General features: G+C 38.2%; 1 protein-coding gene across 3 annotated transcripts in view; it reads right to left on the minus strand.

Moving 5' to 3' along the window:
* Positions 1 to 950: 950 nt before the first annotated feature.
* The window catches only part of Dnai4 (dynein axonemal intermediate chain 4), a 56,078-nt gene continuing 36,150 nt past the window's right edge, over positions 951 to 20,878 (minus strand). For 2 of the 3 annotated variants that reach the window (XM_055628716.1, XM_055628717.1), the window contains 7 exons: positions 19,265 to 19,416; positions 17,452 to 17,609; positions 16,993 to 17,111; positions 8,343 to 8,441; positions 7,664 to 7,890; positions 5,606 to 5,762; positions 951 to 1,089 (listed from right to left, as the gene is read on the minus strand). In XM_055628716.1, the coding sequence (XP_055484691.1) occupies positions 1,039 to 1,089; positions 5,606 to 5,762; positions 7,664 to 7,890; positions 8,343 to 8,441; positions 16,993 to 17,111; positions 17,452 to 17,609; positions 19,265 to 19,416 (963 nt within the window). In that variant the 3' untranslated portion in view covers positions 951 to 1,038. Of the gene's footprint in view, positions 1,090 to 5,605; positions 5,763 to 7,663; positions 7,891 to 8,342; positions 8,442 to 16,992; positions 17,112 to 17,451; positions 17,610 to 19,264; positions 19,417 to 20,878 lie in introns of those variants that run through there. The other variant, XM_055628718.1, reaches the window with a different exon arrangement.

Genomic DNA, 20,878 nt, shown 5'->3' on the forward strand with positions numbered 1-20,878 from the left:
AATGGATATAACCAAGAACCCTTGCTTGGATGTAGCCCACGGCAGCTCATTATCCAAGTGGGTTTTCCTAGTAAGGGGAATAAGGACTGTCTATGACATGAACTCAATGGCTGGCTCTTTGTCTCTGCCCCCGCTCCCTGCCCCAAGACATTGCAGCCAGTCCTGAAGAGACCTGATAAACTAGGGTCAGATGGAAGGGGAGGAGGACCTCCCCATCAGTGAATTTAGAGAGGGACAGGGAGGGTGGGATTGAGAAGGAATGTGGGAGAGGGCTACAGCTGGGATACAAAGTAAATAAACTGTAACTAATACATTAAAAAAATAAAAAATTAATTAAAAAAACAAAAAGAAAACACCCTACCTGACCAGTTCTATAGTCAAGGACCTTCTGTTTTCTTGTTGAGACAGTTTCAGACTGCAGATGATTCCTGGCTTTCAGAGGAAGGTAACAATGTATTCCACATTACAGTTTTCTGATGGGGGTGAGGGGTGCTGGCTAGCCACACAATGTGATGATGGCATTTGCTCTTCTGTCCCATAGCTTGTAAATCCATCTGACAAAGTTCTATAGTTTTGGGGCTTGGCTTTAGGAGGATGGCATTGATGTTCCAAGTCAGATGTGAGGTCTCACTGTGCTCATGGTGGGGGTTGTGCACTGTAAGCCCCAAAGGCGGAGTTTGGGGAGCAAATTTTACAGTTTCTGGAATCGTATCTTCTAAAGACTGTGAATTAAATTCTAAAAAGGTCTAAGCTTTTAAAGAAACCATTTTCTAAGCTATTTAAGCATTTGATAGGTATATATATTTGCTAATAGATACTTTAAATATGACCAAAGAGTGGAATATTCTTTAGAAAATTAAGACAACCTTGACAAAAATCTTTAGCTTATCTTAAATTATAAACTAATCACATATTTTTGAAATAAAAGCTAATGTAATACTAAAGGAAGTCATAGACTGTTTATTGCTCTCTTAAAACCAAAATCTTAAGCTTACAGCATATAATGTTATTCCCTTTCCCTTAAACAAGAATAATGGATTATCCTGGCTGGTTTGTCTTGAGTCCAAGCAGAAGGTTTACTACATCTCCCTGAAAAGAAAAACAAAAAAACACCACAATTACAATACAATCAAATTCAATCTGAACAGTAAAGCTGTCTTTAAAACCCCATTTGAAATTTGCAAGTTAGATGTCCACATTTAATGGGCACCCAGTGAGATTGTAAAAGAGGGAACCAAAAGAGGAAGGTTTAAATGATGACACTTGTTTCCTGGCATAAAGCTGCTTTCCTAGGACAGCCTCTCCCAATGAAGCTTGACAAACAGTTTTACAAGGATTTGATGGAAAGCCAGTCTCGGCACCTCCTGTTTGCCTTTGTGCCTAAGCCCGAGCTAGCTCCCTGTAATTCCAGTTCTTTCCTGAACTGCCAATGGTTGACTTAAAGACAGACTTCTCCATTTCCCAAAAATCACAAAATGAGCACAGAGTGGGGGCTGAAAACCAAAGATGAGAAAGAAGACTGAAAGAATGGATAGTGAAAAAAGAAAAGACAAGACCAAGCAGAGAAGCTGAGTACTTGCTACCACAGGGACCCCGAGAAAACCAACACCTGAAGGTTATGGGAGGTGAAGATACCAGCTGTTCCTGAACTCTAGAGACAACGTGCCCCTGCGTCTCAGAAATCAGTTTCCCTCCTCTGGCCTGTACCGTGCTTGCTGCCTTCAGTACTTCCTCAGCCTATAGTGCCCTATGGAACAAACCAGTTGCCAAGCCCTGGTGGTTATAACCTTAGCGTGCTTCTCCAATCTGTCCCTTTCTGCTTCTGTCTCTCACTTGGGCTAATGAAATGCAGTTTCTGCAGCTCTGCAGTTTGCCCAATGACGTGTCCTTAGTGCCTAAGACAGGCCCTATCACGATACATATTTAATCTGACCAACCAAAGAATGCATTTAGTATCTTTCAACAATACCCTATTACATTGTGTCTGTGTTTTTTAAGCCCAATTTTAAACATTCCACCTTTTAAATATTTTTCTTTAGTTAAGACAATATATATTGTATAATTTATTGTATATATAATTATATATACATATATATGTATATATATTCTTGTATACTTTATTATTGACTACTTGTATACTTTATTATTGACTACTCTGGCTCAGTGTACAGAAATATATATGTATGTACATATACATATATACGTATGTATATATATATACATATATACACATATTTATGTGTGTATACACAACACACACACACACACACACACACACACACACACACACACACACACATATATATATCCAAATCAGAGAATATGGCAAATTTCTGTACACTGAGCCAGAGTAGTCAATAAAGTATACAAGAGCAATCTTTAGCGACTAGCTGTGGAAAAGGTTTCTTCCTAAAAAACCCACTGAGTTAACTTCCACTGATTTCCTAAACCATAACTCTTCAAAGAATAACTTAGACACTCAGCAATTGACCCTCTAATCATGCCAAGAAAAGGGATGGTGTTTCCGGCATCATAAAAGATAACAGGAGGTAAATACTGTCAACAGTTAGCTATATGACAAAGTTAGAATTGCAAGCCCTGTACCCAGTCTCATTCCTGTCAGACAGGAATCTGGTGCTATTGTTAGCCATTAAGCAAGATAGGCATTGCTTTGGGCAATAATTCCTGTGTTCTCCTTGTTTGCTGTGGCTAATAAATCTTTCTATTTTACATCCTGGCTATACTTACTTTAGTTTTTCAATTCTCAAGATGTGAACCATATCATGAGCCCTAACTAAAGTTACTTCTAATTTATCAATATAGAAACATGACTGCTATAAACAGACCCTTTGTTTTCTCAGTAGTGTAACTTCAAGTGTTTTTTACTTTTATTCTTGTATTTCTCTATGTGCATATGTTCATGTGGGTGTCCTTTGATGCCAGACTAGGGCAGATGAATCAGATGCCCTGGAGGTGGAGTTACAGGTGGTTGAGAGCTGGATGCCGGGAAGTAAGTGTGGGCCCTGTGTGAGAAGGTGCTCTCCTTCAGCCCTCATTTATAGTCGTCAGCCTGACCAGATGGTAAAAGCATCATGATGCACAAGGAACTGAAGCCTGCCAAGTGAGCCACTGATGTGGGCAGCGTCATAGACTTCTGTGAGACCCTGCCTCGCCCCCTAACCAACATTGCTGTTTGATACACATCTCAGCCAAATGAGAGGTGACGTCTTAAATGTACACTCATGATATTATGCTTTTTATTCTGATAAAAAGAAGCATTATATGCAAAAAACAAACATAATTTTAATATGTTCTGCATAAAAAAATCTTTGTACTTGGTATTTTACTATTCACTTATATATGAAAAAACATGCCATCTCAGGCTTCCTGACATTTGCTATATAAATGTCTTACTGGGCAAGCTAGAATGACAATCATATACTGAAAAACAGGCTCTATAATGGAGTGAAAGTGTACAGTCTACTGGGTTACCATGTTATATGGCACTTGAACTTCTATGTTATACAAGTAGACTAAGACATCCTTCCTACATAAAAACAACACAACCTCCCCAAAAGAAAAACAACTTCACATTGTTATACTTGTTGGCTGGTTAAGATAAATGAGAAGTTATAACCTGGTCATTAGTGACTTCTGTGGTCAGTTAGTTTTCTGTTTTGTTGACATGATCTCCAAAGAGGCTATTATAAATATTCCCAGGACACTAGCTAACATTTGCTATCGGTTAGATTGTAACCACTCAATTGTTAGTTACCATCTCACATAATTTCAGCTGTGAATTTCATAAATGCTAGTGAAAATCAAAATGTTTTGATATTATAGAGTCCTCTTCTGTGAATTAGTATTTTACATATTGGCTCACTTAAAAATATATTGGGCTTACTTTTTCTGATAAAGTTCTTTACAAACACTAGAAAAGAACTAAACTAAAAAAAACCTAAAATTCATTCATGATCCTTCCTCTTAAGAAATTATATTTACAACATATTCTAGTATCTTATAGTGTTACAAAGCATATTTATTCAATAAACATTTGCTGTTACTGAACAAAGTAATGGAAATATAGCCTAGCAAAAAATACACAAAAATCATTGTTTTCACAGAATTTACATTCTGGTTTGGAGACATATATAAATAACTTTAAAAAATAAATAAGGGCATAAAATCTTGGAAAGTGAGTCTTAACAAAAAAAAACGTGATGGGGAGGGAGGAATAGGGGATATGGAGAGAATAAAGATTACAGTTTTAAATGAGATGGTCAAAGAAATCATTACTGAAAAAATGACATTTCAACAAAAATCTGAAGTAGGTGAAGAAGGAACAAACCCTGAGGGGTTTAGGCAGAAAGATGATAAATACAAAGTTCCAAAAATAGAATTACTAGTTTATGGCAATCCATATCCCTCTGAGCAGTTCTAATTTGGTAGTTTCAATTTGTCAAATTGTTTCCAAAGATAGTACCCCAGTTTCTAGCCCACCTTCAATATAAAGAACTTGGCTTAGCAAATGTTGTCTAGTACTTAGTTAGCCTATACACATTCTAAATAAACCTATCAATTTTATTGTGAAAACGTATATTTTACTTTAGTAACTTTTTATTTCTTAAATAAGACTAAATTTTGAAACATATCAAATTATCACATTTTTGTGAATGGATGTTCCTGATCCATGTCCATTTTCCTATTAGACTCAGCATTTTTTAAAAAATTATTATTCATGTGGTCTTAAATTTTTAACATTTTTCATATTAGGATATTTACCAGATTACTATTTGCAATCACAATAAAAAAAAAAAAAGAAAAACTGAAAACCTATTATAAAAATAATATGCATTGATGATAGGGAGCTTGTAGTCAAAGTTTGGCAACATAATGTTCACATTTCCATAGTTGCATAGGGTAAACAACCAGAAACCAGTTCTCACTTCAGGAGCACTGGACAATATCTGGAAACATTTGTTTCAGCTCCCACTACTCTCCAAGGCCTGGTTACATAGTAGATACTGCACTGAGTTCCTCCAGACAATGTTTAAGGTCCTCCCGTGGCACTACCAAGTGGAAAGCTGCTCATTTGTCAAGCTGCTTTGTTACTGAGTATTCAGTGAAAAACATGTTTTCACCCTGGCGTTCATCTTGAGACAGAGATAAAGGATGTTTCCCCAAGTTCCTTTAAACTTGTTTGTGTGACCTTGGGCCATATCTGCCACAGGGAAGTAGTTTAAGAAAACAAGTTTGGTAGCTCCATGAACTTCTTTCTTGTATTGATGTGACTTGTTTTTTTATCTGCCTATAGAAAGGAATTGTGGCATAAAGTTGTGGCTTCGGTCCTACTTACAGCCTTCTGGGGCTGATCCCATGTGTAGTGTGACTTGCTTTAATTATTTCAGTCCTTACTCCCCATTCGGTTACTGTCCGATTCTGCTCACAGGCTCTGGCACCACCATTTTCTGGCGAGCTAGTGGGCAGAATGTGCAATAGATGCCCCAGATCTCGGAATTCCTGCCCTGCCGCACACCTCATCTCTGCCAGCTACAGCCTACATTCATGACATGCTACACCTAAAAGTTTTGCATCCAAGTCTTACCCGGCCAGATTCCGATGCAGCAGGCATATTTTTCAGTTCATAGACAGCCACCTGGCCATCATTGTCTCCCACTAGAAGGCAATCTGTCTTTCTGGCAAAGAGAACGGTTGTAAACTTGATTCCAGGGTTAGCAACATTCACAATCAGAGGGTCCAAGCTGTAATGAAATAGAGTATCTATAAATTTAGGTGTCCTGATAAAATTGTCTTTTGAAAGATACAAACTAAGAGAGGTATAATAAGACTTAATTTAACCAACCAAAAATCTCCTGAAGTATTTTCAAATTTAGAATAAATTTTTCTACTAACCAAAAACTTCATTTCTTTGACAAGCCAATTGCAGCCAGGTAAATTTTGTTCCTAACTTAAATGTAAACACATAAACTTGGTTATACTATGGACCATATCCAGTTCTTTGGTCAAACACCCGTCTGCCAACACTAAGTTCTTGTTCTGTCTCTGTCTCTGTCTCAGCTGTAACGAACATTACAACTAGATGCTGAGACTCATAACCAAACCTTGGGCAGAGTTCAGGGAATCATATGAAAGAAGGGGGAGTTAGCATGACCTGGAGGGGACAGGAGCTCCACAAGGACCAAATATATCTGGGCACAGGGGTCTTTTCTGAGACTGGACCATGCATGGATATAACCAAGAACCCCTGCTTAGATGTAGCCCATGGCAGCTCATTATCCAAGTGGGTTTTCCTAGTAAGGGGAACAGGGACTGTCTCTGACATGAACTCACCACCCTGCTGAGGTGGTCTTGCTAGGCTACAGAGGAAGACATTGCAGCCAGTCCTGATGAGACCTGATAAACTAGGGTCAGATGGAAGGGGAGAAGGACCTCCCCTATCAGTGGACTTAGAGAGGGATAGGGAGAAGATGAGGGAGGGAGAGGGAGATTGTGAGGGAATAAGGGAGGGGCTACAGCTGGGATACAAAGTAAATAAACTGTAATTAATATAAAAAAATAAAAATTTATATAAGAAAAGAATTTAAAGAAAGCTCCTTTCTTTCCATACTGTGGGTATGCTTCGTCAAATTAGTTGAAGGCTTTAAGGAGAAAAGACTGTCAATTGCAGTATAATTCTGCCTGTAAAAATGCCCTTTTGTGCAGCCCACAAGACCCTACCACAGGCTGACAGAGTTATCCCTTCACAGGGGGATGTTTGGATCTACAAGAACCACTGGAGCATAGAGGCACCTTCAACTGGGATGGTTCTTAGTTTTTTTAATCATTAAAAATATTTTATTTTATTTATTTATCTCTCCTTGTATATGTGAACACATGTGTTGGTATCCACAGGGGCCAGAAAATGCTGTCAGATTCCTTGAAACTAGGATTATAGGCCAATGTGAGCTGCCCAATGTAAGTGCTGAGAAGTGAATTCTAGTCTTCTGAAGGAGCAGCTATTGCTCTTACTCACTGAACCGCCTCTCTATTCCTATCTCTTGATTTGAGTGACCTTTAATCACTTGCAAAAAAAGAAGCCAGCAGTGCAGAAATTCAGCCATACACAAAGATTATGTCCATTAAAGAATGCCATACACTGGCATTAGTGAGGGTAAGGAGTACAGCCCAATCTGGAGAAGCTTTGACTAGAAAACTGATTCTTAATTTTGATTAGACATTAGGACCATGTCGAGGGTTGTTCACAATACTTATTAAGTGGGGTTAGGTATCTGATGGTAGCCAGACATGGTAGTTTACAGCTAAAAAAAAAAAAAAAAAAAAAAAAAAAAAAAAAAAAACCTGTGATCTTAAAAAGAGAAAGGCAGCTTCATTCTTCTGTTTTCAGAGAAGCATTGCCCTGAAAACTACAGTTTTACCAGAAAAATTAAAAACCAAGCAATGGATAATTTAAGCAGCCAGTTTATTGTCTATTAGTCATTTATCAAAATGACTAATTTATCCTCTAACATGATGCTTGAGTTGTGGCTAGCACTCTTGGAGCCATAGTGCTTTCTCTCTGATGGTGGAGCTAGAAACAGTGTTATTTGATTTGAACTGTTTCTCCTGGAAACACGTACTCAAAACATTACCGTTTAATACTTACGTGCTGACCTGAAGGTCCCAAATTTCTACTCTACTCTCATTTGCAGCGGCAAAAATATAGGCGGATTTTGGAGACCAGGCAATATCATAAACAACATGAGTAGTTGTATAAAAGCTCAGCAACGGTGTGAGGGTTTCTTGGCGCCAGGCTATGACCCCCCAGTCTGCAGAGCAGCTCAGGAAGACATCAGGACAATGTGGGTTCCATACAACCTTATACACTGGCCCCTGGGGATGCAAAAATGCCATGTGTGGGTAAGGAATATTTAACATCTTCTGTTTTAAACTTAGCCAATAAATTAAAAGTTACTAAGATTTCTAGAAGCTCCACAAACACCACTGAGCATTGCAGAGGGACTACTTTAGCTGAAGCCAACACCATAAAGTGAATCTTCCTTAATTAGTCTTTATAAATATTTACTTGAGAAAATGGCCAGAAACTGTTAACACATACGACAGCCTTCTGGACGGGTAACAGATAATACTAAAAAAACAAATAAATTTGGAAGAGATGATCATAAAGAGACAAAAGAATCAATATAAGCAAGAAGCAACTTTTCTTTGGGATCACACACACTTACTCCAGGGCTACTAACTTAATGTATTTGTTAAACACAGTGTATATGTTTTCCAAAAATACCGGGAGATACAGTTTCCATATCTGCAAGGATTAAGCCTACCTTATGTCCTCTATAGGTCTCTAGGTATTGCTCATTGTATGAGCAGGAACACTTGTGAATAAGGCCTTCTTCTGTACCAGCCAGATAGATATTTGTGTCCTACAATACAAGGCATGTCAGGCAACAAATACAACAACAGACAACTTAACATACAGTAAACCTGTCCAATAACTAAAAGAGATATTATCTCAGATATAATTTTTGTTCTTTTGCCTTTTCTTTATGATTACACAATGATGAAACCTACTTGAAGCCTTTAAAGCTAGGTATAGGAGAGCATGTCGGCCCTCCAGGGACTCAGGGGCCTTTTCTGTACTGTCAGATTAGAGATCCCTTTGACCCACACAGCTTGATTACAACAGAAACCTTTCATGTTGTTAGCTGTAAAATTAGCATGGCTTTCAACTTCATGTATGTGAATATAGGTAAGACTGGCATCTTTGTGTTTATTGGCCATTAATGTTTCCTCCATTATTTCTCTTATCACTTTAAAGATCTTTTTCATATCCACTAATATAAAACTTTTGTCTACTTTAGAACCTATTACATATGTTACACACAACTTATTCTGTTATGTGGCTTTTCTTTTTATGTCGTATTGACTATTCTTACAAACACATGTTCTCACCCTATAAGTTAACATTTTCATGCTTTTCCAAAATCCCCCTATTACTTTATCTCATTAATTTAGCATTTTAAATTTTATTATAATTTAAAAATTCATAAAATGACAATATTTTTGTCACTTTCTGTCCCATGGAACTTGATAACATGGTATCACACTTTAACTTTTACTTGTTTGAGTTAGTCTGGGTGGCTTATTTGCTGCACTCTGAGTGAGTGGAACTATGGACTGACTTGAAAAGAAGGCTTTTATCAAGTAGACTCTCAAATAAAACCAAAAGAAACATCCATTCTAATGTATGCATAAACTGAAACAGAGAGATAAGAAAAAAAGAAAAAGTTAAAATGAGAGTTGACCACCAAACCAATTAAAACTGCTGGGCACAGTGGCACGCACCTGTAATCCCAGTGCTCAGGAGACAGAGGCAGGGGTATCCCTGTGAGTTCGAGTCCAGGCTGGTCTACAGAGCAAGTTCCAGGACAGCCAGGGTGACACAGAGAAACCCTGTCTCAAAAAACAAACAAACAAATCGAAACTTCTTGATGATCAAATACGATATTAAAATGGTTAAAATGCTGGACCAAGAATTCAAATCTACGTGCAAAAATGATAATGACTTCACAACGGGTTCAAACAAGCAGATGAATGATGTAAGAAAACCAGCTCAGGATCTGGCTAAAGAAGTCAGCATTATGGATGAGAAAGTCATCAACAGGCTTCTAAGGATGAAAAATAGCGTAGAGGAAATTCCACATTCAGCCATCAATCATAAGGAAACAGCATGAGCACAACTCTTGTGAACTCCAGTAGCAAGAAAGAAAACAAATCTGTGAATCCACAGGGCAGAAGATGCTGTGATTAATAAACAAACAAACAAATAAATGCATAGAAGTATCTCTTCAAAGACATTTTTTGTTTTAAGTTTCCCAAGCTGGGAAATAGGCTTCCAAGTACATGAGGTATTTAAAATCCTAAACAGACATAACCAGTACTTCCACAGGACACTGAAAGCTGCCAAAGAAAAAGGTCAAATGCACTTAAAAGACAACATATCAGAGTAACACCACACTTCTCAGCAGAAACTGTAATTTAGGCCAGGAAAATATGAGTGACATATTTAAAAAACCCAAACAGGTAACTGTGGAACAATATTATTACTATAAGTAGCTGCTGTGGACTGAATAGGAAATGACCTCCAATTGCATACTGGTGGTTCCCTTACTGATGGTACTGGTTTGTGTGTGTGTGTGGGGGGGGGGGGGGCATTGTGGAAGTTTACAGTGGTGGACCTTGCTGAAGGGAGAAAATCATGGAGTTTGGGCTCTGAGGTATATTCACACCCCCATGTTTAGCCAGAGATCTCTGTTTTCATTAATCCACTGAGATGTGAGCAAACTGTTGCATGACGCATCTCTATGATAGGAACCGTGTCACATGCCCTGCTGCCATGACAGGAACCACTAAAAGCCAGCCTTGATGATTTCATGTCTTCCCTACTATGAAACTGTGAGCGGAACTAAGTCTGTCCTCGCTTAAGTTGTTTAGGTGAGGTATTTGATTCACAGTGACAAGAAAAATTAAGTAGCACACCATCAAAGTTATCTTTTAAAGTGAATGGGGGGAAGAAAGGGTTTCTAAAAAGAGCACAAACTAAAGCAACTAATTAGCCCAAACCTGGGGTAAAAAAAACCCTCAAGGCAGAGGAAGAGGGTGGAAAAAAAATCTCAATAATGAGAGTACAGGAGGGAAAAAGGTCATTATAGAAATAAATGCACAAATAGAAAGAAGAAATCACATAGAGCTCGGTCAAACAGAAAACCCCTTATATGAATAGGGTAGGGGCAAATAATAGTTAACGAAAAAAGTAGTAAAGAAATTATAGGAATCAGCAATCACTCTCAACAATAGCACTAACTATAAATGGTACTAAGCTTCCAATGGTAAGATTCAGGAATACATCTCCCTAGCAAAAACACAGAGACTGATAAGGATTCAAACTCATTTCATGCAGGTTGAAGCCAACAACCAGAAGTAGTTGTGTTCATATCTGATAAAATAGGCTCAAGCCAAATAAATGATTCCCTATGAATTAAGATAATAATCTGAATATATTCATATATAATATATAATATAATAACATATACATATATATAATGCTATCTTTCTTATTGGCTAAAATGGTGGGCTAGAAGCCACCTCCTTTGTCACACAGTGAAGAAGAAAGGCAGAATAAGAAATAGAAAGATGTATTCTAAAGAAAGACAGAAAGAGCTTCAGAAATCCATGAAGCTATGAGATGAAGCCTAAGGTGCAATATCCCAGGATGTTGGAGATTCAGATCATGAGATATTCACCAAGGAAAGCTGCAGACATGGAGTGAAGTTGGGTTAATGGAAGAACTGTTTGCTGAATGTGGCAGATACCAGGGATAGGGGGAACTATCTAAGCTTTTTGGAGCTCAAGAGATTTCATCATAGGATCCAGGTGCTGGACATGGACATGAGGGATTTGGTTTTACCCTGCTTTTGGTTTTGGTCTTAGTCTGGTCTAACATTTTACTGTTAATGTCCACATATATCCAGTTTGGAAAGAGCATGTACCCTCTGTACTGCGTGTTTGAAATGTAACCTGTTTTTTTTTTTTTTATGTCATGGGGCTCACAGTTAAGAGATGGTCTGCATCTCAAAGTATGCTTATAGTGTTGAATAAGATCTGTTAAAGACTATAGGGACTTTCTGAAGTTGGATTGAGTGCATTTTTCATTATAAAATGGCCATAAAAGGAGTAGAAGGCTGAAAAGTGGTATGTTGGGGTTTGAAATTGATCAGGGAAGAATTGTAACAGTTAGTATTGTCAGCTTGACATAATCTGGAATTACCTAGAAAACTAATCTCCAGGCTTGTCTTTGAAGAACTGTCAAAATTACAGTAACTCAGGAGACCCAAACATAACTGTGAGCAGCTGCATCTCATAAACTGAGGCCCTGGACTAAAGAGAAACGAGAATCTTAACTGGACACTAGCTTCCATTCCCTCTCTGCTTCTAGCCCGTACGTTGACTGTGACCAGATGCCTTCCACTCCTGTTGCACTGACTTCCCACAACGCTGAACTGAATTCCTTCATTCTTCCAGGTTTTTTTTTTTTCCAGATCTTTTCATTACAACAATGAGAAAAGTAACAAGCACAATACAAAGAATCACAAGATGCAAATTAATGAAACGAGATTTGAAAATGGCGAAATTCTAACGCGTACCAAGGAAATCAGAAAACCATTACGGCATACCTTAAAAGCTTACGTGTCCTTACTGGGTGATGGTGCTGCAAACCTTTAATCCCGCCACTCAGGAGGCAGAGGCAGGTACATCTCCATGAATTTGAGGCCAACCTGGGCTACAGAGCTAATTACAGGACAGCCAAGGCTACACAAAGAAACCCTTTCTCAAAAAAACCAAAATAATAACATAAGAGTAGTAGCAGTAGTAAATAACAATAGTAGAAAATAAAAAGCTCACATGTCGCTAAACTGGAATATCTAAAGGAAGGAAGGAATTTCTGTAAGCACATAACCAACTAGAGTTGAACCAAAGATGAGATGACAATTTAGACCAATATTTAACAAGCAGCAAAATTGAACCAGTAAAAAAATAACAACAACAACAACAACAACAAAAAACCTCCCAACCATAAAAAGACCAGATTCAGATGGTGTCACTGCTGAATTCTAACACACTTTTAAAGCAGTATCACCAATGTTTCTCAAATTATTTGGTAAACTAGGAAAGAACGAATCCAAACTCTTTTTACGAAGCCAGTATTACTTTGATACCAGAAGCCGACAGACACAGCAGAAAATCACAGACCAGTTTCCCTGATGAACATAAATGTAAATTCTTAGTAGGTTATCTGAAAACCGAATTAAACACATCAAAAAGATCATTTATGATGATCAACTTGGTTGCATCTCAGAGATGGACATATGGTTCAGCAAAGGCCATTCAATAAATGAAATATATCCCATAGATGAACTTCAGAACAAAAATCACATGATCATTTCCATAAATATAGAAAGGGCTTTAGACAAAATCCAGCATCCCCTTATAAGGAAAGCCCTAAAGAGAGCAGAAATATAAGGCACATACCTCATGATAATCAAGAGTATATAGGACAGACCTATAAACAATATAATATTAAATGTGGAAAAATACAAAGCGTTTCCACCCAAATCTTGAACAAGGCCAGGAGAGCCACTCTCTCTTAGCTCTGACAATAAGACAAAAGACAGAAATAAAAGTCATAGATTAGAAATGAAGAAGTAAAAGTATCCTTATTTACAGATGATATAACTGGGCACATATCATCTGTAAAGACCATAAGAACACTACCAGGAAGCTCTTAGATCTCATAAATACTTCCAGCAAAGTGGCAGCCTAAAAAAGCTTAACCTAGAAAACTCAATAGCCTCTCTACAGATCAGCAACAAAGATGCTTAGGAAGTTGGGGGAACAATGTCTGTCAAAGGGTTGGTTCAAATCCCATATAAAACTAAGCAAAAGAAAGGCAGAGAAGACTCAATTAATAAAATCGGAGTTGGAAAGGAAGACTGTGCAACAGATTCCAAGGAAATCCACAGGATCATCAGATAATAGAAAACATATTCCAAAAAATCCATAACACTAATCAAAGTTGATGGAGACCAGCCTGAGCTCCACGAGACTCTGACTCTATCTCTCCTCTACTATAAAAACAAATACACATGTAAGACAGGAAAGCTGAGACTATTTGGGAAAAAAGCAGACCAATGGGAGGAAAAGGGGTAAGTGACAAGGAATGAATATAATCAAGATAAATATGTCTGAAAATGTCAAGACAAAGTTTATTTTATCATAACCAAAAAAATAATTAAAAAATCTGAATATGGAAAAGACGGATGCTCGCAAACCAATAACCACATTTTACATTTTTTAACTCGGTAAAGTTAGAGCAATTTAAAACCAATATAAATGGAAGAAGAGAAATTGCTATGACCAAAGTAAAAACCAATTATGCAGAAAACAGAAAAAAAAAAAAAAAGCACGAACACAGATTACATCCAGATCTGGTTTCATGAGAGAAATGAAATGGATAAACTTGAGAGTCAGGTTCAGTGCTGTACACACACAATCCACGGTTACAGAAAGAACACTCAAATCCAGGTGTGTTAGATCTGCCCCAGCAACACACAGAGTTAGACTCCCTGGCTCTTCCAGGCAGATTAACTGGAAAAAACACAAGATACAAATTAATAATATTAAAATTTAGGTGGCATTCTTTAAGTTATTAGAGAATTTTAAGTGGTACTATAAAGTTATTAAAGGATGCTGAGAGACTATTGATATGATTATAAATCCAGCAATTTAGATTAAATAAATTATTTAAAAGACACATTACCAGTGGTCATGCAAGAAAAAAAAATAGATGACCACAGTGCCTGTGTTCTACTATTATTTTTGAATTTATGCTTAAAATTTTTGTCATAAAGAAAACTTTAGGCACAGATGGTTGATTAATTCTATCAAATATGATGACAAAAATAATGCTAATTTAATTCAAGTTACTTTTTAAAAGAATTGTGCAGGGCCATCGCAACCTTTATACCCAAAGCAAAGGCACGAGAAGAAAAGAAAACTGCATACCATAATACTTAGGAACAAAGACGAAATCATTTTACACAAAAACTTAGCATGCCAAGCCTAGCTATATTAAAGACACTCCAAGTCATGAAACACACGGAGTTTCTTTCAGGAATGAATGGTCAAGGATGATAACCAGTACAATCTGCTCTACTGACAAGCTGAAAGAGAAAAGGTGTGAGCTACCCAGTCATCTTAGAGATAGAAAAAGCAAAATCCAACATCTGTTCTTGATAAAAAATGTGCATCAAACCAAGGACATAAAGGGGCTTCTTTGTCTTGGTCGGCAGCCACTGAATGACACTCTCCGCTGGCACACTGGCTAATCCTGAAATCCTGAATGCCTTCCTGCACAACCAGAAGCAACACAGGTGCCGCTTTCACCTCTGTTCATCATCCCATGGACTCAAATTGTATTCAGAGATTTAAAATATGTTTTCCTGTTTCTGCATAATTCATCCCCATTGTGAGCTTAACTTATTTGTCAATGTTTACCTTGATTTTATACCATTATTATTTTTCTAACTTTTTAAGCAAGCATGCTAGGAAAAAAAAAAAAAAAGAAAAGAAAAGAAAAGGAAAAAAAAAAGAAAGGCAGACAGCTTAGAAAGGAAATAAAACTGGATTTACGGATCTTGTCATCATGTTCAATTATGTATGTCAGAAACAATCCTAAAACATTAGACTGGTGTTCTAAAACCCGCCTGCATGTGTGGGGTCTCTGAGTGGTGAGTGGGTAGCAGGAAGGCAATGGCTATCTGAGGCACTGTAGGATGTTTGACACAAGATGCCAGTAGTACTCGCCCACTTTCATTGCCGGTCCACTGCAGCTGCAGCAATCAAGACCATCTCAAGGAATTGTCGACCAATTTTCTGGTAGGGAAACGTCTTCCCACAAAATGTAAGCCAGAACTCTATCCTAAGAGCAGACTTAGGCTGAAACAGTTGGGACAATCATATTTAAATACAGTTTAACCAAATATGTTTACTTTATTTTACTGTGTGGGGTAGGGTACACGCGGAGGGTCAAACTTTTGGGAGTTGGTTCTCTCCTTCTACTATGGGTTCCAGTGACTGAACTAAAGTTGTCATGTAGGACCAAGACATTTCACCAGCCCTGTTTTCCTCCGGATCTATTATTTATATTATTTGTTTAGTGTGTGTGTGATGGTTCGAATAGGGATGGCCCCCATAGACTTATGGTTTGAATGCTTGGTCACAGGGAGAGGCATTATTAGGAGGTGTGGCTTTGTTGGAGTAGGTGTGGCCTTGTTGGTGGAAGTGTGTCACTGTGGGAGTGGGCCTTGAGGTCTCAGATGCTTAAGCTATGCCCAGTGTGACAGCCATTTCTGCTGCCCTGGGATCATGATGTAGAACTCTCAGCTCTTCCTCCAGCACCATGTCTGCCTGCACACTGCCATGTTTCCCATCGTGATGATAATGGACTAAATTCTAAAAGTGTAAGCCAGCCTCAGTGAAATGTTTCCCTTTATAAGAGGTACCATGGTCATGGTCTTTCTTCACAGCAATAGAAACTGTAAGACAGTCTTCCCCCACCCCACCCCTGCTCCTTCCCAGTGTGTGTGCTCATACAGAGGTCAGAGGACAACTTTGGTTCCACCTTGTGGAGGCCAGGTCACTCTTATTTCTGTTCTAGGCTAACTGGTCCATGATCTTCTGGTTAATTCTACCATCTCCCATTTTACTGTAGGAGTACTGGGTTTGCAGCTGCATGGCACGGTATAGATTTTCTACACGGGCTTGGGGAGTGGTAAGCACTGTTACCTCCTGAGCCATCTCCCTGGCCCTCAAGGCATTGCTCGAGTGAGGCAGGTGGCATTATCACTAAAAAGATGAAGAACACATGGGTATGTTTTCTTAGAGGTTTGCCGTAGAGTCTCATCTTCCAGCTCCCAAATTCCTCTAGAAAAGCCAGACCTCACTGTCTCTTCAAATGCCATCAAGGTCTTGGGAATCTGAACTCGAGTGATCTTCCTATCCCCAGTCCTGAGAGTTAACTGTCACATTAAAGTGCAGAGCCATGCATTAGACCTGACTGGTCTAAGTAGAGTGCAGCCGCAGAGTGGCCAAGAGGGGGACAGCCATGCACAGCAGACATGTACCTGTAAAGAGAACCAGCTCTGCTGCAGCTCTTCTGTACTGCTCTGACTCACACCGGCAGCCCTCTCTGTGTTGATTTTGTGTAAGTGTGTGTGAGCCATATCGACATTGATTGTGTGTGTGTGTGTGTGTGTGTGTGTGTGTGTGTGTGTGTGGTATACAGTTCACAAATTGCACCTTGATTGCATAAAATGATAACAGAAAATACTATGTAATGGGTTGAGAAAAATTTACCTTGGGGTGGAAAGCAAAGCACATTCCTGGGGCCTGTCGAGATATCAGAGCCTCGCCTTTCTTTTCCTTTTCTCCTCCCTTTTTGTTTGAGGTACTCATTCGCTTCAGTCGCATCAAATCTTTGTGGAAAGAAATGTGTATGTGCTGTTCGTTCGTACATATGTATCCACATAGTTCCACATATATGTGGATCTATATGCATGCACAAATTACTATTTAACTACTTGGAGAAGTAAAGTTAGCGTCATGCCTGTCTCCTTTGCGAATTAATTACATGCATACGATTAGATTAAAGTCAGGAAAAGCCAAATCTGGATTGCTTACGTAGCAATGACAAAGTCCAGATTTTTTTTACCCACTGACCAAGCCAAAATTGGTCATTTTCCACACAGAATGTTTTTCAACTGAAATTTTTAGTTCAACATGTGATAAAATGGGCTTTTCTTTGTTTTTTTTTACCATGACAGTCCAGTCCTTTGCGAATGACCCACTTGCAGACCCTTCCATCGGCTGATATAGACACCAAGATTTCTCTCTTGTCAACCCCGGTAGTTCCTCTGTCTTGCTCTATCCACTGCACTTGCCAAACAGGTCCCAAATGTTTTTGAGGTGATTCACTAAAACAGAGGAAAATGGCAAATAAAAACCATTTAAACAAATTTTGAAGACCTCAGAGTGTGAGAACTCCCAAAGGATCATTATTCTATTCCTAGAATGATGCTTTAAGTTTAAATCGATACTTAAAAGTTTTTTACATTTGTACTCATTCCATGTGTGGGAGGCGGGGCTGTGGGGGGATTGCATGTGTCCCAGGGCACATGTGTGTGTGTGTGGGGGGGGGTCAGATAGGCATCCCAGGGATGAAACTGATCTCAGGTCATCATGGTTGGTGGAAAGTGCCTTGAACCAACTGAGCCATCTCACTGGCCTCTCTCTATTTTTATTTCTTAACATTTATTTATTTATTTATTTATTTATTTATTTATTTATTTATTTATTTATTTCCTTACTTGTGTGAGAGTCATACTTCTAAATGGTTAATCATTTTACTAATATTTACTATTGTGTTTATCTCCTTGAAAATTATATTGACCTAGAATTCTACTGCCTTTTAAAAAAGAAATACAAAGAAAACATTTTCTCCTTAGAATTGATGTTTTTTTTATTTTATATATCCACTCTTTAGACATGTTGAGTAAGTAACTTTACTTTTTTAGTTTCTTCTCCATTATTCAAATCAGCTAAGTCTTTCGACTGTAATTTGAATAAACAGTCCCTTCTCTATTTCATTCTTATCCCTATACTTTTAGGATTACCCACTGATTTGCTTCCAAGATTTAACTTTTTTTGAAAAATTAAAATTATCTCTCAGATTACTGGCTTTTTCTATCTGATGAATGAAGTGCTCAATTCCTGTTACTCGTTCCCTTTATTATTTTATACAAGCTTTCCAAATACAAGAGTTCTGAGTATTTGGTTAAAAAAAATTATAGGCCTTTTCCCAGAGACAGGCACCAGCGCACATGCTGGTGAACCCAGGCAAACACTTCAACAGTAAGAACCTCTGCTCTGTAACTACACCAGTCTCAACCAAGCTTATTCTGACACTGCTTGCAAGTGTGTGCCACCCATATCCTGAAATCCAGTCTGAAGCAACCACCTAATTTATTTAACTATCTTTTCTTTCTACCTGCCTGTGTTCTCCATATAACTTCAGATAGTTCCTGTACTGCTGTTGCCTGCTAAATATCTTATGACATAATGAGAATACAGAACAAAGCCTCCCCCTTTGCTCTCAATGAGATTACACAGGAGCTCAGAAAGATCTAGCAGTCTGTCTCCTCAACAACAGTCTATAGTATGGAAAGCATCAAGACTAAGGTGCATAGGGGACACAAAAGAAGGGAAGTTCCTTGGAGGAGGTGATGTCAAAGCAATAGTTTAAGAATATTTGTAAACCACTAAGCCAAGATAAGTTTGTTGGTAAGGTGGACAGACAACAGTATGAAGGAGGTAATGAGTATAAACTCTCTAGCTGGAAACAGGATGGAAATGTTGTTTTCAAAACAGCATTTTTGAAATGTATTTATTTACTATCAAAAACACATGGTATTATATTCTCAGTAACAAAAGAATAATCACTTAAAAATAAATAACATTCACTCTGATAAATGGTCCTGGAAAACAAACAAACAAACAAACAAACAAACAAACAAACAAAACCTAACAAGACTGCATTGCATGTTTGCTCATCTGCTTCACAGATTCTTACCTACTGTCCAGCACTGGAACGTTATTTTTGTTCTGCACATTGTAGATTGCAACCGTGCCGTTGTGGTAGCCAATTGCTAGGAGATTAGGTGCGCTGATTGAAAAATCCACAGAAGTAACTCCAAATTGACTCTGATAAATACGCTCTGGCCACTATGGGGGTAGGGAGGAAATGTTTTATTACATTTTAAGCCCTCTTCCAGATTATAGTAAGGCAGACTATCATGGCAGCTGAGACTAACAAGTTAGCCTGCCTTCAGTTGCTCGCGTCCATAGTTTCTAGGACACATAAAAACAGACCTGGTGCCCTCTTGTGGTGTGCAGGCGTACATGCAGGCAGAACACTGTATACATAATAAATAAACCTTAAAAGAAAACAAACACATCTCGGACTTCTGCATCAGTGGTCACATCTGGGCAATCGTCCAGCAGGGGTGAGTGTGACCAGTACATATTTTCCTCCTGATAGAAACACATAACGAGCTGCAAACAGATCATGGGTTTCTATCTTTTGGCATTTGCTTCAGAAACTTGGATTGTTTCATTATTTCTACAAAGCAAATAGAAAAAAAAAAAATCCTCCAAAACTCTCTAAGCTACTTCTTTTTATGACTCTATCATGCCTAGTCTAAATTCTTTCCTCTGTCTAATCCCTGTGTGTAAAGGAGGCACATTACTGGTGATGAATTTCTGCCAGTCCCCTCACATCTAAAATAGCTTTTTCTTATGCATGTTAGCCCAGTATCTCGATGAACTGTGACTACTCACAGTGACTTTAATCACAGTGATTATACTCTTTTACCCTCCGTGTTTTTGACCTCACACTTTACTTCCACATTAAAATTAAATATAAAGCTATACATCAACTATATATTTTGTTAAGAGCAGGGCTTAAAAGGATATTAAAAGGATATTGCCCTTCTTATTTCTCCTTACAAAATTCACAGAATTAGCATGATAAAAATCTAGGATGTTAGATACATAAATTACTAGACTGGCTTGATAGACTGGCTTGATTCTGAGATTTAATATTTTTTCTGAAAAACAAATATGATTATTTCTCAGTTGGCTAACTCTTTTCCTAGTAGCTGTAGTACTCTATTCCTAGTCCTGATTCCCTGGATAACATGCATTGTTTTCAAAGGGTCTGCAGTTACAGACTCCTTAATATTTAGCTGTGATAACACAGTAAATAAGAGATACTTGGAACGTATTATGTGAAGTCATAAATTACTTCCCTTTACCACATTTAAATAAAAACAAACTGTAATTATTATGAATTTAAACTAAATAAAACAATGAAAACCAGGGGGATGGTCTGTTGGTAATGTCCTCAACTTTCCGAGCCTGAAGACCTGAATTCCATTCCCAGAAGCCATGGAGAAGCGCTCTGTGCTGGTGGCAGGTGTTTTTAATTACAGTGTTGGTAGGCAGAGACAAGGAGATCTCAGGCTAGCTAGCCAGCCTCTCTCATTTACTTCATGATCTCCAAGCCAATGAGAGACCCTGACTCAAAAAACAAGGTGTGGCACCAAGGTAACAATATCCAGAGCTGTGTGCTCTGACCTACACACACACACACACACACACACACACACACACACACACACACACA

Source organism: Psammomys obesus, unplaced genomic scaffold, assembly GCF_907164565.1.
Source record: "Psammomys obesus unplaced genomic scaffold, mPsaObe1.curated_primary_1811, whole genome shotgun sequence".
Taxonomy (NCBI): domain Eukaryota; kingdom Metazoa; phylum Chordata; class Mammalia; order Rodentia; family Muridae; genus Psammomys; species Psammomys obesus.